This window comes from Hemiscyllium ocellatum, chromosome 4, assembly GCF_020745735.1.
Source record: "Hemiscyllium ocellatum isolate sHemOce1 chromosome 4, sHemOce1.pat.X.cur, whole genome shotgun sequence".
In the NCBI taxonomy this organism is placed as follows: domain Eukaryota; kingdom Metazoa; phylum Chordata; class Chondrichthyes; order Orectolobiformes; family Hemiscylliidae; genus Hemiscyllium; species Hemiscyllium ocellatum.
The window spans coordinates 1,027,391-1,047,410 of NC_083404.1; the positions used below are offsets into that span (position 1 = coordinate 1,027,391).

The 20,020-nt window shown below is 44.2% G+C and overlaps 1 protein-coding gene across 2 annotated transcripts in view; it reads right to left on the reverse strand.

Annotated features, from left to right (window-relative positions):
• Nucleotides 1-20,020, reverse strand: part of nsmaf (neutral sphingomyelinase (N-SMase) activation associated factor) — a 92,745-nt gene that overhangs the window by 37,393 nt on the left and 35,332 nt on the right. For both annotated transcript variants that reach the window (XM_060822633.1, XM_060822639.1), the window contains 5 exons: nt 14,660-14,750; nt 10,379-10,442; nt 10,224-10,275; nt 10,016-10,136; nt 6,152-6,283 (listed from right to left, as the gene is read on the reverse strand). In XM_060822633.1, the coding sequence (XP_060678616.1) occupies nt 6,152-6,283; nt 10,016-10,136; nt 10,224-10,275; nt 10,379-10,442; nt 14,660-14,750 (460 nt within the window). The remainder of the gene's footprint in view (nt 1-6,151; nt 6,284-10,015; nt 10,137-10,223; nt 10,276-10,378; nt 10,443-14,659; nt 14,751-20,020) is intronic.

Here is a 20,020-nt window from a genome sequence, read left to right on the forward strand (position 1 = left end):
GATTTTGAGTTTAAGCTTCAAACAGTTCAAGATGGGTAGTTTTACAACACATAATAATCAAGAGCACCTCTAATAAGTGAAGCTAACCAACTTCTTTTGTTGCCTCATTCTCCCTGGTCGTTGGTATTGTACCTTGGGGATTTCTGCCTTTCATAAATCTCCTGGAATCTGTCATTACAGCTCCAAGGTAATTTAAAAAAGGCTTTCCAAAGGTCAGTGCTTTCAGAATCCCAGCCCCCTATCAACTCACATGTAAATAAGAACAGACCAAATCATATTAAGATTCTGTACCTAGATACCTTGGGACCTAAGATGGTGCTGTAAGTGGTGACTTGTAAACGTCTCACTGTACTCATGTGAGTACATATGACAATAAACCTAATTCTAATTCTAAATGGGATACAACTATTCATTAAAGGAAAGAAGAATAAACAAGGAAACTACAGGTATTCTGCTGGGTGGGCATATCATCCCTATGCCTGTCATCAGACTCTTAAGGCAGCAGACTACTCTGAACCAAGCCATGACAAGAAAAACATTCTAGGTTTGTTCTCAAAGCATTCCTGAAGAGGCTAAACGCACACACTCCCCCTTCTCCCTCCAAGAAGCAAGTTATCCTTAAAACCAATGTCATTCAAGCTGCACACTCTCTTTGCTATTATAAACAAAAACACAAAATGGTGGAAATATTCAGCAGGTAAGGCAGCCTCAATGAAGAGAAAACAAAGAAACTGCTCCCATCAAAACCTGAAAATCTTAGAGATGACAAGTAACATTTAGTAAATGATAGAGTAACATTGCAAGTTGACAATTTTAAATCAGTACAGAGGCAGGAAGGAGCAGGAAAGAACAAAATGGGAAGATGTGGTGAGGTAGAAGGCAGCAGATAGAATAAATGAAAAAAATGAAAGATTTGATGTTATGGTGGATGGCATAAAAATAAACAATTAATGGAGTGATGGCACGAGTCAAAGGGGCAGAATAGTAATTGGACAAACAACGAAAAGATGGATGTAAAGGTGAGATAAATTAAAACAACAAAACCAGTATTCCTTTTATCCAGCTTTTTTTTAAACTTGATCAGATCTAATACTGTAGACTGAGCTTACTGATGCCTGCATAAAATCTGAACATAAAAACAGTTTATGGAGAGTTCCCATCACAGGGGACTGGGTAGTAGTGGTAGTAGTAGAGGTTGATAAAGTGCGATGCTGGAAAAAGCACATCAGGTCAGACAACAGCTGAGGAGCAAGGGAATTGATATTTCAGGCATAACCTTTCTGCCAGGACCCTTGGAGTTTGTTGGAGGCGGCAGAGTGTGTGGGAGTCAAGATCAAAAATGTAGGTACAGAGGCGGAGGTGACAGAAAAAGAATTTGACGCCATGGCGTGTATGGAATTTGGTCACATGGGGGAAGAGTGGAATGTAGTGAGTGCTTTGCTGAGGACTGACCATTTTCGCCAGTGAGGGGAAGGTCAGGAGGGATGGTAAATACCCAGCAGGCCTTGAGGCTGAGGTCTAATGTAGGACTGGAGTTGGGAATGGGGGTGGACACGGTCTCTGAAGTGGGAGTGTGTGGGCGTGCGGTCATGTGACCATGGTGACGTGGACAGTTACGTGACTGACAGCATCTGTGGAGACAGAGTGGTTGATGACAGTGACGTTTGGGGGTGGGGTAGGTCATCACTGGCAGCAGAAGTAACATCATAGGTGACACCCACAGGGACGGAAGTGGCACGGTCTGAGGTATGGGCCGTGGGATTGGTGTGTTCTGTGGAGGCCATGGAAGTTTTGTTGTTGGAGGTGGCCGCGGGATGGTCCTGAAGAAGGATTAAGCCGGAAAGTCAACTCTCCTGCTCCTTGGATGCTGCCTGACCTGCTGTGTTGTTCATGTACCACACTCCCTTAACGCTGATTCTCCAGCATCTGCAATCCTTACTTTCTCCTCAGACAATGATAGTACACTATTTCTAACTCTGAATTAACGTACAGTGAGAAGGTAAGAAAATTGTATCCTTCTATTCAGACTTTACAAGTTCCACTTTTAATGACATCTTTCAGGCTTTAACTTGAAAATATCTCATGCTTCTGAATTCAATATTTTGACTTCTCTGCCACTAATAACTGGCACAGGAAACAGATCTTATACTTAGCACTGTATTTTTTTGCTTAACTAAAAATTCTTCATTCTGACAACTTAAAGCTTAAAGAATTTTAGATGTAGGTTTGCTCGCTGAGCTGGAAGGTTCAGTTCCAGATGTTTCGTCAGCCTATTAGGTAACTAGTAGTGGGGGGAGGGGATAAACTGGATGTTTAAGGAGGAAATTGAAGGGAAAGTTAGAACAAAGGAAGTCAAGAAAGACAACAGTATCAATGAAGCAAAAAACTCAAAAAGGGATCATACTGTAAGGTTGCGTGAAATAGGAGTTGTGGGAAGGGTAAGGGCAGTAACAAATTAAAAATACTATATATGAATGCACGAAGCATTAGAAATAAGATGGATGAGCGTGAGGCTCTTTTGGAAATTGGCAGATACGATATTGTGGGGGGTAACTGAGACGTGGCTTCAAGTGGTCAGGGCAAAGGCCTTATGCCCGAAACGTCAATTCTCCTGCTCCTTGGATGCTGCCTGACCTGCTGCGCTTTTCCAGCAACACATTTTCAGCTCTGATCTCCAGCATCTGCAAACCTCACTTTCTCCTGGGAAATGAATATTCAAGGCCACACGTGCTATCGTAAGGACAGGCTGACGGGCAGAGGGGGTGGGGTGACCATGTTGGTAAGGGATGATATTCAGTCCCTTGCGCGGGGACGTAGAGTCAGTGTGGATAGAGCTGAGAAATTCTAATGGTTAAAAGACCCTCTTGGGAGTTATCTACAGGCCCCCAAACAGTAGTCTAGATGTCGGATGTAAGTTGAATCAGGAGCTGAAATTGGCCTGACGCAAAGATGTTACTACAGTTGTTATGGAGGATTTCAACATGCAGGTAGACTGGGAGAATCAGGGTGGTATTGGACCTCAAGAAAGAGACTTTGTGGAGTGCCTCCGAGATGGATTTTTAGAACAGGTGGTGCTGGAGCTGACCAGGGAGAAGGCAATTCTGGATCTGGTATTGTGCAATGAACCAGAATTGATCAGGGACCTCGAAGTGAAGGAGCCATTGGGAAGTAGTGACCATAATACAATAAGCTTCAATCTGCAATTTGAGAGGGAGAGGGTACAGTCAGAAGTGACAGTACTTCTGTTGAATAAAGGGAATTATGGAGCCATGAGGGAGGAGCTGGCCAAAGTTCAATGGTGCAATAGCTTAGCAAGGATGACAGTGGAGGAACAATGGCAGATATTTCTGTGTATAATGCAGAAGATGCAGGATCAGTTCATTCCAAAAAGGAAGAAAGATCCCAGGAGGAGGCATGGGTGGCCGTGGCTGACGAGGGAAGTTAAGAAACATATAAAGTTAAAAGAGAAAAACTGTAACGTAGCAAAGATAAGTGGGAAAACGGAGGACTGGGAAGCTTTTAAAGAACAACAGAGGATTACTTAAAAGGAAATACGCAGAGAAAAAAATGAGGTACGAAGGTAAACTGGCCAAAAATATAAAGGAGGATAGTAAAAGCTTTTTTAGGTATGTGAAAGGCAAAAAAATGGTTAAGACTAAAATTGGGCCCTTGAAGACAGAAACAGGGGAATATATTACAGGGAACAAAGAAATGGCAGAAGCATTGAATTGGTACTTCAGATCTGTGTTCACTGGGGAAGACACAAGCAATCTCCCTGAGGTAACAGTGTCTGAAGGACCTGAACTTAAGGGAATTTATATTTGCCAGGAATTGGTGTTGGAGAGACTGTTAGGTCTGAAGGTTGATAAGTCCCTGGGGCCTGATGGTCTACATCCCAGGGTACTGAAGGAGGTGGCTTGACAAATCGTGGATGCGTTGGTGATTATTTTCCAGATTTCGATAGATTTGGGATCAGTTCCTGCAGATTGGAGAGTGGATAATGTTGTACCACTTTTTAAGAAAGGTGGGAGAGAGAAAGCAGGAAATTATAGACCAGTTAGTCTGACCTCAGTGATGGGAAAGATGCTGGAGTCTATTATAAAGGATGAAATTACGACACATCTGGATAGTAGTAACAGGATAGGTCAGAGTCAGCATGGATTTATGAAGGGGAAATCATCTGGAATTTTTTGAGGATGTAATTCTGAAGATGGATGAGGGAGATCCAGTAGATGTAGTGTACCTGGACTCTCAGAAAGCTTTTGATAAAGTCCCACATAGGAGATTAGTGAGCAAAGTTAGGGCGCATGGTATTGGGGGAAAAGTACTAAAAAGTACTGGATTGAAAGTTGGTTGGCTGACAGGAAACAAACAGTAGTGATAAACGGCTCTATTTCGGAATGGCAGGCAGTGACCAGTGGGGTACCGCAGGGATCAGTGCTGGGACCGCAGCTTTTTACAATATATATTAATGATGTAGAAGATGGCTTCAGTAATAACATTGGCAAATTTGTTGATGATACTAAGCTGGGTGGCAGGGTGAAATGTGAGGAGGATATTAGGAGATTATAGGGTGACCTGGACAGGTTAGGTGAGTGGTCAGATGCATGGCAGATGCAGTTTAATGTGGATAAATGTATGGTTATCCACTTTGGTGGCAAAAACAGGAAGGCAGATTACTACCTAAATGGAATCAAGTTAGGTAAAGGGGCAGTACAGAGAGATCTAGGTGTTCTTGTACACCAGTCAATGAAGGTAAACATGCAGGTACAGCAGGTAGTGAAGAAGGCTAATAGCATGCTGGCCTTCATAACAAGGGGAATTGCGTATAGAAGCAAAGAGGTTCTTCTGCAGCTGTACAGGGCCCTGGTGAGACCGCACGTGGAGTACTGTGTGCAGTTCTGGTCTCCAAATTTGAGGAAAGACATTCTGGCTATTGAGGGAGTGCAGCATAGGTTCACGAGGTCAATTCCTGGAATGGCGGGACTACCTTACGCTGAAAGACTGGAGCAACTGGGCTTGTATACCCTTGAGTTTAGAAGACTGAGAGGGGATCTGATTGAGACATATAAGATTATTAAAGGATTGGACACTCTGGAGGCAGGAAACTTGTTTCCGTTGATGGGTGAGTGCCGAACCAGAGCACACAGCTTAAAAGTATGGGGTAGACCATTTAGGACAGAGATGAGGAGAAACTTCTTCACCCAGAGAGTGGTGGCTGTGTGGAATGCTCTGCCCCAGAGGACAGTGGAGGCCCAGTCTCTGGATTCATTTAAGAAAGAGTTGGAAAGAGCTCTCAAGGATAGTGGAATCAAGGGTTACGGAGATAAGGCAGGAACAGGATACTGATTAAGGATGATCAGCCATGATCATGTTGAATGGTGGTGCAGGCTCGAAGGGCTGAATGGCCTACTCCTGCACCTATTGTCTATTGTAACATCTTCAGTGGGCCTCAGGCGAAGCACTGTTGATAATTCCTGCTTTCTATTTATATGTTGGGGTTTCTTTGGTTTGGTAATGTTATTTCCTGTGGTGAAGTCACTTCCTGTTCCTTGTCTCAGGGGGTGGTAGATGGAGTCTAACTCGATATGTTTGTTGATAGAGTTCCAGTTGAAATGCCATGCTTCTAGGAATTCTCATGCGTGTCTCTGTTTGGCTTGACCCAGTCAAAGTGGTGTCCTTCCTCATCCGCATGTAAGGATACTAGTGAAAGAGGGTTATGTCTTTTTGTGGCTAGTTGGTGTTCATGTCCTCTGGTGGCTAGTTTTCTGCCTGTTTCTCCAATGTAGTGTTTGTTACAGTCCTTGCTCGATATTTTGTAAATTACATTAGTGTTGCTTGTTGTCTGTATAGGGTCTTTCAAGTTCACTAGTTGCTGTTTTACTTCACAGGAAATATCACCACCACAGGAAATGACATCACCAACCCAAAGAAACCCAAACATATAAATAGAAAGCAACAATTGTCAGCAGTGCTTCGCCTGAGGCCCACTGAAGATGGTACCGAGTATGGTGACAAAATGAACGTTCCAGCGCAGGAGCAAACCTACATCCAAAACCTCAACCTGAGCCACAAATCTTCTCGAAACTCGCTAAGTTTAAAGAATTTTAAAAAATATATTTTTCTTCAGTCAATTCTGGAAAATTCATACCATTATAAGCTGCAATAGCTTCACTCCCCTTTTGTTTGTAGCCAAATATGAGATCGATCCATTCATGCAGATGTTCAGAAACATACTGACTCTCCAGAGCATCTCTGTTCTTCTGGAGGAAGTCATCAGGACCTAAAGGGCACAATTCATGTTAACTCCAGTTAACATCAACACATATTGTAACAGAATACACAGCATAGCAGGTTCAGCTTGGATGCAGCTTTCAAATTGATTGGATGGTTCGATTTTGTTCACCTTTCAATTTGTTTCAAGTTATCCACTGTGTTCTGAAGTGTCTCTGTTCGTATTTGTGTACAGGAATTCTTCCATTTAAGGTTCTAACTGCTGGAAGCATACACTCTGTACATGGAGTTATTCCCATGTCTTACCTATAACAGGGTAGGGCTAAAGCTTAAAATACCTAAGCAAAGTAAACAGGTATTTAAGGTTAGAAACCAATTTTCAGTTACAAGCCTCAGACCACAGCTTCATTCATAATGTTATGACAGCCAAAGCCTGTTCTTCCCAAAATTACAAGAAAAATCATACTAACCACCAACTGCAACAACCGCTTGTTTGATCATTTTTACAAACCTCGATCCTCCCCAAGCCCTACATTCTGGTTCACAACATCCTCCTGTCCCATACATCACCAACACCTTTGCTCCATCCCAATCACAATCATTTTAAGTACGGCCACAGTCTTTTTCAATCGTTTATGGGATGTGGGGATCGCTGGCTGGGCCCAGCGTTTAGTGCCGGTCTCTCGCTGCCCTTGAGAAGGTGGTGGTGAGCTGCCTTCTTGAACCGCTGCAGTCCACGTGCTGTGGATTGATGCAGAAGGGAATTAGGGAGGGAATTCCAGGACTCTGACCTAGTGACACTAAAGGAATAATGAGATACTTCCAAGGCAAGATAGTGAGTAGCTTGGAGGGGAACTTGAAGATAAGACTATAAGACATAAGAGTGGAAGTAAGGCCATTCGGCCCACCGAGTCCACTCCACCATTCAATCATGGCTGATGGGCATTTCAACTCAACTTACCAGCGTTCTCCCCGTAGCCCTTAATTCCTCGAGACAACAAGAATCTATCAATCTCTGCCTTGAAGACATTTAGCGTCCCAGCCTCCACTGCACTCTGCGGCAATGAATTCCACAGGCCCACCACTCTCTGGCTGAAGAAATGTCTCTGCATTTCTGTTCTGAATTGACCCCCACTAATCTTAAGGCTGTGTCCATGGGCCCTAGTCTCCTCGCCTAATGGAAACAATTTCCTAGCGTCCACCCTTTCCAAGCCATGTGTTATCTTGTACGTCTCTATTAAGTCTCCCCTTAATCTTCTAAACTCCAATGAATACAATCCCAGGATCCTCAGCCATTCCTCGTATGTTAGACCTACCATTCCAGGGATCATCCGTGTGAATCTCCGCTGGACACGTTCCAGTGCCAGTATGTCCTTCCTGAGGTGTGGGGACTAAAACTGGACACAGTACTCCAAATGGGGCCTAACCAGAGCTTTATAAAGTCTCAGTAGCACAACAGTGCTTTTATATTCCAACCCTCTTGAGATAAGTGACAACATTGCATTCGCTTTCTTAATCATGGACTCAACCTGCATGTTTACCTTTAGAGAATCCTCGACTAGCACTCCCAGATCCCTTTGTACTTTGGCATTCCCATGTATCTGCTGCCCCTGTCATTCTAGATGGAAGTGCTCATGGATTTAGAAGATACTGTCTATAAGTATCTCTGAATTTCTGCAGCACATCTTGTAGATATTACACACTGCTGCTGCTGAGTGTTGATGGAGGAGTGAATGCTTGTAGATGTGGTGCAAATCAGCAGGCTGCTTAGTCCAGGGCGGGGTCAAACTCTCTAAACCATTGCTATATGTATATGAATAGGAAGGGTTGAGAGAGATATGGCCAAATGCTGGCAAATGGGTTTGGATTAATTTAAAATACTGGTCAGCATTGTTGAGTTGAACTGAAGGATCTATTTCCATTCTATACGGTGCTAAGCTTGTTGAGTGTTACTGGAGACAAAGTCCCACCTTCACATTGAGAATAACTTCCATTGTATTGTGTGGCATTATATCCATGGTACATGGTTGAGACTTCAAACAACTGAGTCCACAGTGACCCTCCAAAGACCTTCCCACCCATACCCATCCCTGTATTTCCCAAGACCAATCCACCTAGCCTATACAATCCCTGGATACTACAGGGCAATTTAGTATGTCTAATCCACCTGACCTGGACATCTCTGGACTGTGGGAGGAAATCTAGCCTCTGACTAACTCTAACAACTGTGGTGAGTCTAGTTGAGGTTCTGGTCAATGGTAACCCCTAGGATATTGCCAGTGGGAGATTCAGTGATGGCAACACCATTGGGTGGCACTGTGGCTCAGTGGTTAGTACTGTTCCCTGACAGCACCAGGGACCCCGGTTCTATTGCAGTCTCAGGAGACTGCCTGAGTGAAGTTTGCACATTCTCCCCTGTGTCTACATGGGCTTCCTCCCATTGTCCAAAAGATGGGCAGGTTGGGTGGATTGGCCATGCTAAATTGCCAAGTGTCCAGGGATGTGCAGGCTAAATGGATTAGTCATAAATACAGAGATAAGATAGGGTGTGGGTCTGGGTGGGATACTCGCCAGAGGGTTGGTATGGATTCAAGGGCCAAATGGCCTGCCTCCACATAGTAGGGATTCTATGATTGAACGTCAAAGGGCAGTAGTTAGATTGTGTCTTATTGGTGATGGTCATTGCCTGGCATTTGTGCGGCACAAATGTTACTTGCCACTTCTCAGGCCAAGTCTGGATATTATCTAGCTTGTGTTGGGCATTTGAGTGTGGACTGTTTCAGTGTCTGAGGAGTCGTGAATGGGCTGAACACTGTGCGATCAGAGATGTCCTGGAGCTGAAATGATTGACCTCCAACAATCATAACCACCTTCCTATGTGCCAAGTACAATTCTAACCTGCGGCAAGCTTGCCCTCTAACCCTCCCATTTAGCACGGATATACTGCCACACAACACCATGGAAGTTATTTTCAACGTGAAGATGGGACTTTGTCTCCAGTAACACTCAACAAGCCATTTCAGAGGGCAATTGAGAGTCAACCACATGGCTGTGGGTCTGGAGTCACATGTAGACCAGGTCAGGTCAGGATGGCAGATTTCCTTCCCTGAAAGACATAGGTTTTTCCCAACAATTGATTCATAATCACCACTGAACTCTTAATTCCAGATTTTTATTGAATTCAAATTCTACTATCTGCTGTGGTGTGATTCGAACCCAAGTCCCCAAAACATTAGCTGAGTTTCTGGATTAGTAGCAGAGCGTTAATACCACTTGGCCATCATCTCCCCAAATCAAGGAGAAGATCCACACCATCTTTTCTGGGCAACTCAGAGCGATAAGCTGGCTAATGTTACTCATTGAACATCTTTGTGTATAATACTGAGAATGGCAATGGACTAGAGGGCAGGGGAGGAACTGAAAGCAAATCAAGTTTCATTATTTGATTGTAAGCAATCGGGTGAAATACATAAAACACAAAAAGTTGCAAGCAAATTACTACATCCTCCTTCCCCTTCCCAAGTTATCGACTGGGTAGCAGTGGGATGGAGGGAGAGAAGTTTAGAATGTTTAAAAATCAAGATAAGTTTACTAACTAGTAATTTCTAATTTGGCAATAAATGCACAATACAGTTTGTCCACAATTCAGATTCAGATCATTTTAAGTCTTAGGGAAAACACAAGATGAATCACGAGTCTCCAAAAGAGAAAGAATTTCAGTGCTCTCTACATACGGAAAAGGGAAAATCAGAATTTTAAAATTTATATAACTTCCAAGTACCTGAAGCCCATGGTGGAAGCTCTACAGAGTCAACCAGCTTCCCTCCCTGCCTCTTCCCAAGGTCCAACTTCAAATTGTTCATAATGAAACTGGAATTTGTGCCATAAAACTCCGGGATCAACTAGAAAACAAAATAATGATTAGTAGAACAATTGGGAATTTAGATACTTCAAATTCAGATAGAATAAATATGTTTACCATCTCCTACCTCCTTGAAGTCTGTTGCACCTTCTAAACAATTTCTCCAAGTCTCTGCAACACTAAACACAGTACAGACATTGATTACACAGATACAGATCAGCGCACACAAACAGGAATATTTATAATGAAGTAACCGGTTGTCCTAAAGATGGTAATACTAACCTGTTGAACATTCTATCAGCATTGTCAAATTTTCCATTTTGTAAACACAACATATACTCAGGGGCTGAGAAAGGAAAAAAAAATAAAAAAACTCAGTTTGGGAAAAAACTTCCATATACAAAATTATCCAATTCAGAAACAAAAAAAATTGGCAAATACATTCACAGTTCTGACAACATCTGTAAAGAGCAAATGCCAATTTATTCTGTGGTGTTATGGCATTATACGTACTGTTTATATTTAAAAATGCCCATAATCATTAGTTTTTTGAAAGAATAACTGACAAATTAGTTCTAAGTTTAACCCTTTGTGTACTGTTGAACTTTGACAGAAAAAAAGGAGGACTTTAAAAGAATACAGGAGAAAGTGAGGACTGCAGATGCTGGAGATCAGAGCTGAAAATGTGTTGCTGGAAAAGCGCAGCAGGTCAGGCAGCATCCAAGGAGCAGGAGAATCGACGATTCGGGCATGAGCCCTTCTTCAGGAATGAGGAATGTGTGCCAAGCAGGCTAAGATAAAAGGTAGGGAGGAGGGACTTGGGGGAGGGGCGTTGGAAATGCGATAGGTGGAAGGAGGTTAAGGTGACGGTGATAGGCCAGAGTGGGGGTGAGGGCGGAGAGGTCAGGAAGATGATTGCAGGTTAGGAAGGTGGTGCTGAGTTCAAAGGTTAGGACTGGGACAAGGTGGGGGGAGGGGAAATGAGGAAACTGGAGAAATCTAGGTTCATCCCTTGTGGTTGGAGGGTTCCTAGGCGGAAGATGAGGCGCTCTTCCTCCAGCCGTCGTGTTGCTATGGTCTGGCGATGGAGGACGCCAAGGACCTGCATGTCCTTGGTGGAGTGGCAGGGGGAGTTGAAGTGCTGAGCCACGGGGTGGGTGGGTTGGTTGGTCCAGGTTTCCCAGAGATATTCTCTGAAACATTCCGCAAGTAGGCGGCCAGTCTCCCCAATATTGAGGCGGCCACATCGGGGGCAGCGGATGCAGTAAATGATGTGTGTGGAGGTGCAGGTGAATTTGTGGCGGATATGGAAGGATCCCTTGGGGCCTTGGAGGGAAGTAAGGGGGGAGGTGTGGGCGCAAGTTTTGCATTTCTTGCGGTTGCAGGGGAAGGTGCCGGGAGTGGAAGTTGGGTTGGTGGGGTATGTGGCTAAACGCCAGCTTGCGGACACCACCTCCTACTGCCCCATTGACCATGACCCCACCTCCCACTATCAAACCATCATCTCCCAGACCATCCATAACCTCATCACCTCAGGGGATCTCCCATCCACCGCCTCCCAACCTCATAGTCCCACAACCCCGCACCGCCCGGTTCTACCTCCTGCCCAAAATCCACAAACCTGACTGCCCCGGCCGACCCATTGTCTCAGCCTGCTCCTGCCCCACCGAACTCATCTCCGCGTACCTTGACACGGTTCTGTCCCCCTTAGTCCAAGAACTCCCCACCTACGTTCAGGACACCACCCGTGCCCTCCACCTCCTCCATGATTTTCACTTCCCCGGTCCCCAACGCCTTATCTTCACCATGGACATCCAGTCCCTGTACACCTCCATCCCCCATCACGAAGGACTCAAAGCCCTCCGCTTCTTCCTTTCCCGCCGTACCAACCAGTACCCTTCCACTGACACCCTCCTTCGACTGACTGAACTGGCCCTCACTCTGAACAACTTCTCTTTCCAATCCTCCCACTTCCTCCAAACTAAAGGAGTTGCCATGGGCACCCGCATGGGCCCCAGCTATGCCTGCCTCTTCGTAGGATATGTGGAACAGTCCATCTTCTGCAACTACACTGGCACCACCCCCCACCTTTTCCTCCGCTACATTGATGACTGTATCGGCGCTGCCTCGTGCTCCCACGAGGAGGTTGAACAGTTCATCCACTTTACCAACACCTTCCACCCCGACCTCAAATTCACCTGGACCATCTCTGACTCCTCCCTCCCCTTCCTAGACCTCTCCATTCCTATCTCGGGCAACCGAATCAACACGGACATCTACTATAAACCAACTGACTCCCACAGCTACCTTGACTACACCTCCTCCCACCCTGCCCCCTGTAAAAACGCCATCCCATATTCCCAATTCCTTCATCTCCGCCACATCTGCTCCCAGGAGGACCAGTTCCAATAACAAACAACCCAGATGGCCTCCTTCTTCAAAGACCGCAATTTCCCCCCAGACGTGATCGACAATGCCCTCCACCGCATCTCCTCCACTTCCCGCTCCTCCGCCCTTGTGCCCCACCCCTCCAATCGCCAACAGGGCAGAACCCACCTGGTCCTCATCTACCACCCCACTAACCTCTACATACATTGTAGCAAACGTCGTCATTTCCGCTACCTCAAAACGGACCCCACCACCAGGGATATATTTCCCTCCCCTCCCCTATCAGCATTCCGAAAAGACCACTCCCTCCGTGACTCCCTCGTCAGGTCCACACCCCCCACCAACCCAACCTCCACTCCTGGCACCTTCCCCTGCAACCACAACAAATGCAAAACTTGTGCCCACACCTCCCCCCTCACCTCCCTCCAAGGCTGCAAGGGATCCTTCCATATCCACCACAAATTCACATGCACCTCCACACACATCATTTACTGCATCCGTTGCACCCGATGTGGCCTCCTCTATATTGGAGAGACAGGCCGCCTACTTGCGGAACGTTTCAGAGAACACCTCTGGGACACCTGGACCAACCAACCCAACCACCCCGTGGCTCAGCACTTCAACTCCCCCTCCCACACCACCAAGGACATGCAGGTCCTTGGACTCCTCCATCGCCAGACCGTAGCAACACGATGGCTAGAGGAACAGCGCCTCATCTTCCGCTTAGGAACCCTCCAACCACAAGAGATAAACTTAGATTTCTTCAGTTTCCTCATTTCCCCTCCCCCCACCTTGTCCCAGTCCCAATCCTTGAACTCAGCACCACCTTCCTAACCTGCAATCTTCTTCCTGACCTCTCCACCCCCACCCCACTCCGGCCTATCACCCTCACCTTTACCTCCTTCCACCTATCGCATTTCCAACGCCCCTCCCCCAAGTCCCTCCTCCCTACCTTTTATCTTAGCCTGCTGGACACACCTTCCTCATTCCTGAAGAAGGGCTCATGCCCAAAACGTCGATTCTCCAGCTCCTTGGATGCTGCCCGACCTGCTACACTTTTCCAGCAACACATTTTCAGTTTAAAGGAATACACTCAAATTTCAACATTTATTCAAGTTAAAAGTGTATATATTGTGAAACTATATATATCTAATGATTTTTCATTTGTAATTTTAGTTGATAACAAAAGTGGGGTGAGACTAGCATAGCAGAAGACACCCAGATATCAGCATTCTTAAGTTAGGAGAATACATTTATTAATTTATCTTTAAATGTATTCCTGATGAGCACTTATATAAAGGAATGGAGGAATTATCGACAAAGGAGACATAGCAATGTTTCCTAAAATGGCTTAATCTTTATTTTATTCTTCTCCCTTTCACTGCAGATGTTTGTAGCTTTATTGACTTACATGCAGACACTGGAACTTTGTAATGGGCACTACTGGACAAGTTAAAACTAGATCACTAAATCACCTTTTTGAATGTTGCTTTTTCTAATGTCGTTTCTGGATGAACCAGCTGTGATCACAGTGAACTTGGTTGAAGTGAAAAGATGGTGAATAGTATATAAAAATAGCATATAAAATAGTATATAAGCATCAGGAGCAGCTACCTTAATATTAATTCTCTTTTACATAGCATTAGAATAGAGTACATAGTTACACATTCACATTTGATCAGGAGTTTTACACCATTACTGAAAAAGAAACCCATCCCTTCTGAAAACAAAGACACAGAAACAAAACCTGTCGGTGCAATCTTGGTGGGCAGAAGGGCCTATTCCTGCATTGCACTATTGTCTGTCCTTTCTTTGCTCTTAAACATAAGATACAATTTGATTCTTTTTTCAAATACAGACGGACCTCAATTATCTGAAGGACACGGGTGGGGAGTATTTTGCTCGGTTAACTGAATTCCGGATAATCAAATGCTTGATGATGCAGTTTAGCCAAGCATCGGGACCTTGCGATCTTGCCGGATAGTCCGATATTCGGATCATCGAATGCTGGATAATTGAATTTCCTCTGTAGTCATGTAATGTAAAGAAATAATCAGCCCCTGAACTTACAGTATCACACTGGGCTAGGTGCAGCTGAAGTTATTAGGTTTTGCTTTTACTTGATCCTTCATTTTCTCACCATTCAAGGAGTCAGAGAAAAAAATGTGACCTTACCGACTCTCACAAGGTAGAAGAGGACATAGCCTGGAGAAGAATAATGACTTCCATACATAAACTTTGGGTCAGGCATTTCCCGATAGCGAGCCTAAAATGAAAGAATATTATGAATTTCCTAGTTACTCTATTTGATTTCAACTTACAAAACATGGCTAGATGCTTTGAAAACTCATTGTGTCACCAACACACCAAATCTTTGCACTAGCAGGAAAGGTCCATGTTACCATTTTGGGTACTCACTGTTAATAAGTACAGCAAATGCAAATTACCATATTTATTTTACACTAAAAATGTTTCAGCCCCACACTCTGCATAATGTCTTCTCATATAACTCAACATTATGATCTATTTGAGTGAACTTGACACATGTACCATCTATAGGCAATTATACAACGTGAGCTCATAATGAGATCAAGTAGACCCAGTCCCATATTATTTTATGTAAGAATTCATTTCAGCTAACTCTAAGCTTACACTATAATTGAACTCAGACCAAATTGCAAGACTACTTGTATTTATATAATGCTTTTAATATGGAAACATATCTCAAGGCATTTCACAGAAGAAAGTCAAATAACATTGCATTTCAGTCAAAGCTGGGGTTTAAGGAGATGCGGAGATATTAAGATGGGATTCTAGAGCTTGACACCCGAATGGTTGGAGGCACAGCTATTAACTGTAACAGAGGAGATGCACAAGATGACAGATCTGAAATCATGTATCATTCTCATAAAGCTGTAGGGTTGAAGACAATTTTACAGATAATATAGGAAACAATTTGGTTAAGAAGTCATTGAAACAGACTGATAGCAAGTTTCAGAGAAGCATGAGGGAACTGGTCTTATGGCATGTTGGTCAATAAATACAAAGATTACAAGTGAGTAGACAATAGGTACAAGGAGGATATCGGCAGCTGTGAATGAGCTGGAACTTATTGAGAATAGGGTGTCAGCCAGGAGAAGCAACCCAGACACAAGGACAATAAGAGTACACTACTTTCAGCAATATCAAATACAAGCAAAGTCTGAATGGCAGCAGCTGAAGCTTTCATTGATTTTGGAGCCCCAGGCAGAGAGGAAGTGGTCGGCTGAGGGAGCCATAGTTTACTAAATAAGTTGAATCTCTTATCAAGAGGAAAGAGGCTTATTTAAAGATGAGATGTGAAGGCTCAGTTAGCGCGCTTGACAGTTAAAAATTAGCCAGGAAGAGCTGATAGAGAGAGCTAATAGGAGCCAGGAGGGGACGTGAGAAGCCTTTTGGCAGAAAGGATCAAGGAAAACCCTAAAGCTTTCTATAGGTATATCAGGAATAACAGAATGACTAGAGTAAGATTAGAGCCAATCAAGGACAGTAGTGGGAAGTTATGCGTGCAGTCTGAGGAGATAGGAAAGGCGCTAAATAACATTCTTCATCAATATTCACACAGGAAAAAGACAATGTTGTCGAGGAGAATACTGAGATACAGGCTACAAGAATAGATGGGACTGAGGTTCACAAGGAGGAGGCGTTAGCAATTCTGGAAAGTGTGAACATTGGTAAGTCCCCTGAGCCACATGGGATTCATCTGAGGTTGCTCTGGGAAGCCAGGGAGGAGATTAGGGATAGTCAACATGGTTTTATGAAGGCTAGGTCGTGCCTCACAAACCTTATTGAGTTCTTTAAGGTGACCAAACAGATGTGTGAGGGTAAAGCAGTTGATGTGGTGTGTATGGATTTCAGTAAAGTATTTGATAATGCTCCCCACAGTAGACTATTGCACAAAATACAGAGGCATGGGATTGAGGGAGATTCAGCAGTTTGGATCAGTAATTGGCTAGCTGAAAGACGACAGGTGGTGGTGGTTGGTGGGAAACGTTCATCCCGAAGTTCAGTCACTATTGGTGTACTGCATGGATCTGTTTTAGGGCCACTGCTGTTTGTCATTTTTATAAATGACCTGGATGAGGGCGTAGAAGGATAGGTTAGTAAATTTGCTGATGACGCTAAAGTTGGTAGAGTTGTGGACAGTGCAGAAGGATGTTGCAGGTTACAGAGGGATATAGATAAGCTGCAGAGCTCGGCTGAGAGGTGGCAAATGGAGGTTAATGTGGAAAAGTGTGAGGGGATTCACCTTGGAAGGAGTACCAGGAATAGAGAGTACTGGGCTAATGGTAAGATTCTTGGTAGTGTAAATGAGCAGAGAGATCTCGATGCCCATGTACATAGGTCTGAAAGTTGCCACCCAGGTTGATAAGGTTAAGGTGGTGTACAGTGTGTTAATTTTCATTGGTAGAGGAATTGGAGTTTCAGAGCCAAGAATCATCTTGCAGCTGGACAAAACTCTGGTGCGGCCGCACTTGGAATACTGCATACGTTCTGGTCACCGCATTATAGGAAGGACATGGAAGCTTTGGAAAGGGTGCAGAAGAGATTTACCAGGATATTGCCTAATATAGAGGGAAGGTCTTATGAAGAAAGACTGAGGGATTTGAGGCAGTTTTCATTAGAGAGGAGGTGATTAAGAGGTAACTTAATTGAATAAAAGATATTCAGAGGGTTAGACAGCATGGACAGTGAGAACCTTTTTCCTCGGATGGCGATGGCTAGCACGAGGGGACATAGCTTTAAAGTGAGGGTTGATAGATATAGGACAGATGTCAGAGGTAGGTTCTTTACTCAGAGACTAGTAAGGGCGTGGAACAATCTGCCTGTAACACTAGTAGACTTGCCAACTTTAAGGGCGTTTAAATGGTCATTGGATAAACCTAAGGATGAGAGTGGAATAGTACAGGTTGGGTCAGCATTAGAGTGGTTTCACAGGTCACCAAAGGGCCTGTATTATACTCTAACGTTGTCTGTCCTTAAACAAGGACAATTAATAAAGAAACAAAGCTGCAAACTTTAATGTTGAGCAAAGGTTAGGGCACCAGATCTTCTTCAGCAATGAATAAACACAGGGATAGAGTTAAAGATCTGTAACAGAAAAAGACACTTCAGCCCATCGCATTTGTGGTCAAAAACAATCACCAAATACCTGACAGGCATCTTAGAGCTCCTGTTCTTTTTATTTTATTTTATTGGACACAAAGCAGTCTTACGTGAAGGTAATCACAAAAACAATAAATTTTCAAATTCACTTTGGTTAGGTTTACCAAACAAGTATCTAGCTGTACTCCGAAAGTCACTGCAACTGTTTCCATTTCCTTTCACCTTTCTGCCTACTGTGAAATTATATTACCATTAATGATCTGATCATTAAAACCTAGAGTTTCAATGAGGAAAAATTAGGATTTACAAACAAGCAGTCAACATTCCTTCTAGTTGTATCACTCTTAGGTTTGGGTCTGAAAAATTCACATTCTACAGGTCAGCAAAGGTTAAAAAAATGCAAAATGGGAACATGTATTTGTGGTGAGATACTGTTCAGATCAACATCAGATCTGACACCAAGCTCATGGTACAGAGCTGAGGCAGTTCCCACCCTCCGATATGGTTCTGAGATGTGGACTGTCTACAGCAGGCACCTCAAGGTGCTGAAGCAGTACCACCAACGCTGCCTCTGCAGCATCCTGTGGATCTGCTGGGAAAGAAGACATACCAACAGCAGCATCCTCAACCAGGCCAACATGCACAGTCTCAAGACACTGACCCACCCCCCCCACTTCAATCGGTTACAATGGGCTGGGTATATTGTCTCCATGATCAACACGAGGTGCTCAAGTAGGTGCTCTGCTCCCACTTCTCAAACGGTAGACGAGCCCGAGGTGGACACGGAAAAGCTTCAGTGATACCCTCAAGGCCTCACTAGCAAATTGCAGCATTCCCACACACCTGGGAATCACTGGTTCAAGACCGTGCAAAATCCAAGAGCAACATTCAGGAAGACATTGTGCACCTGCTGTCAGGAAAAAGCAGAAGCCAGATGAAAACAGTGAAAGGAGTGCACTGTCACACCAATGTCCCACCTACCCATTCCCTTGACCACCACTTGCCCCAAACTGAAGAGTCTGCAGTAGACGCATCGGTGTGTACAGCCACCCACAGACCCGCCCTAAAAGTGGAAAACAGTCATTGTCATCTGGAAGGATTGGCCAATGAATGAATGAATATTCAGAAGCATCTTGTTGCTGGGCTCAACATATAGAGGGTGAATTCGCGTTAGTCTGACTAGACCATAGGGCTGCACTCTCATTACAGGGAGCTGATAGGTGGTGGTTTAAGCTGAGAGACCCCATACCTGAAGGCAGCGGTTGAAAAGGACAGACCTTCATGGTAACCTCAGTCAGTGTGGGAATTGAACCCATGCTGTTGGCATCACTGTAAATCACAAACCAGCTGTCCAGCAAACTGAGCTAACAGACATCCTTCAACAGATAAACAAACTAATGCAACAGTAAATATTTATGTTTAGTCAATGCTATTTTAAGCAGCTGGCATTATATAAATGCAAATGGGAAATGCCAGCATAACTACAACTTGCACTAAAAAAAAATTGATTTTGAAGCTAGAAATACAAAGTCTGCTGCACACCCAATTTGACAATTTTTTCCCCCAATGGATTCCAAATTGCTTTCAAGAGATTTTCAAAATGCTATCAACGTAGAGAGTCACAGAGTCATAGAGATGTACAACATGGAAACAGACCCTTCAGTCCAACCCATCCATGCTGACCAGATATCCCAACCCAATCTAGTCCCACCTGCCAGCACCCGGCCCATATCCCTCTAAACCCTTCCTATTCATATACCCATCCAAATGCCTCTTAAATGTTGCAATTGTATCAGCCTCCACCACATCCTCTGGCAGCTCATTCCATACATGTACCACCCTCTGAGTGGAAAAGTTGCCCCTGAGATCTCTTTTATATCTTTCCCCTCTCATCCTAAACCTATGCCCTCTAATTCTGGACTCCCCCAACCCAGGGAAAAGACTTTGTCTATTTATCCTATCCATGCCCCTCATAATTTTGTAAATCTCTATAAGGTCATCCCTTAGCCTCTGACGTTCCAGTGAAAACTGCCCCAGCCTGTTCAGCCTCTCCCTGTAGCTCAGATTGTCCAACCCTGACAACATCCTTGTAAATCTTTTTTTAACCCTTTCAAGTTTCACAACATCTTTCCGATAGGAAGGAGACCAGAATTGCATGCAATATTCCAACAGTGGCCTAACCAATGTCCTGTACAGCCGCAACATGACCCCCCCAACCCCTGTACTCATTACTCTGACCAATAAAAGAAAGCATACCAAACGCCTTCTTCGCTATCCTATCTACCTGCGACTCCACTTTCAAGGAGCTATGAACCTGCATGCCAAGGTCTCTTTGTTCAACAACACTCCCTCGCACCTTACCATTAAGTGTATTAGTCCTGCTAAGATTTG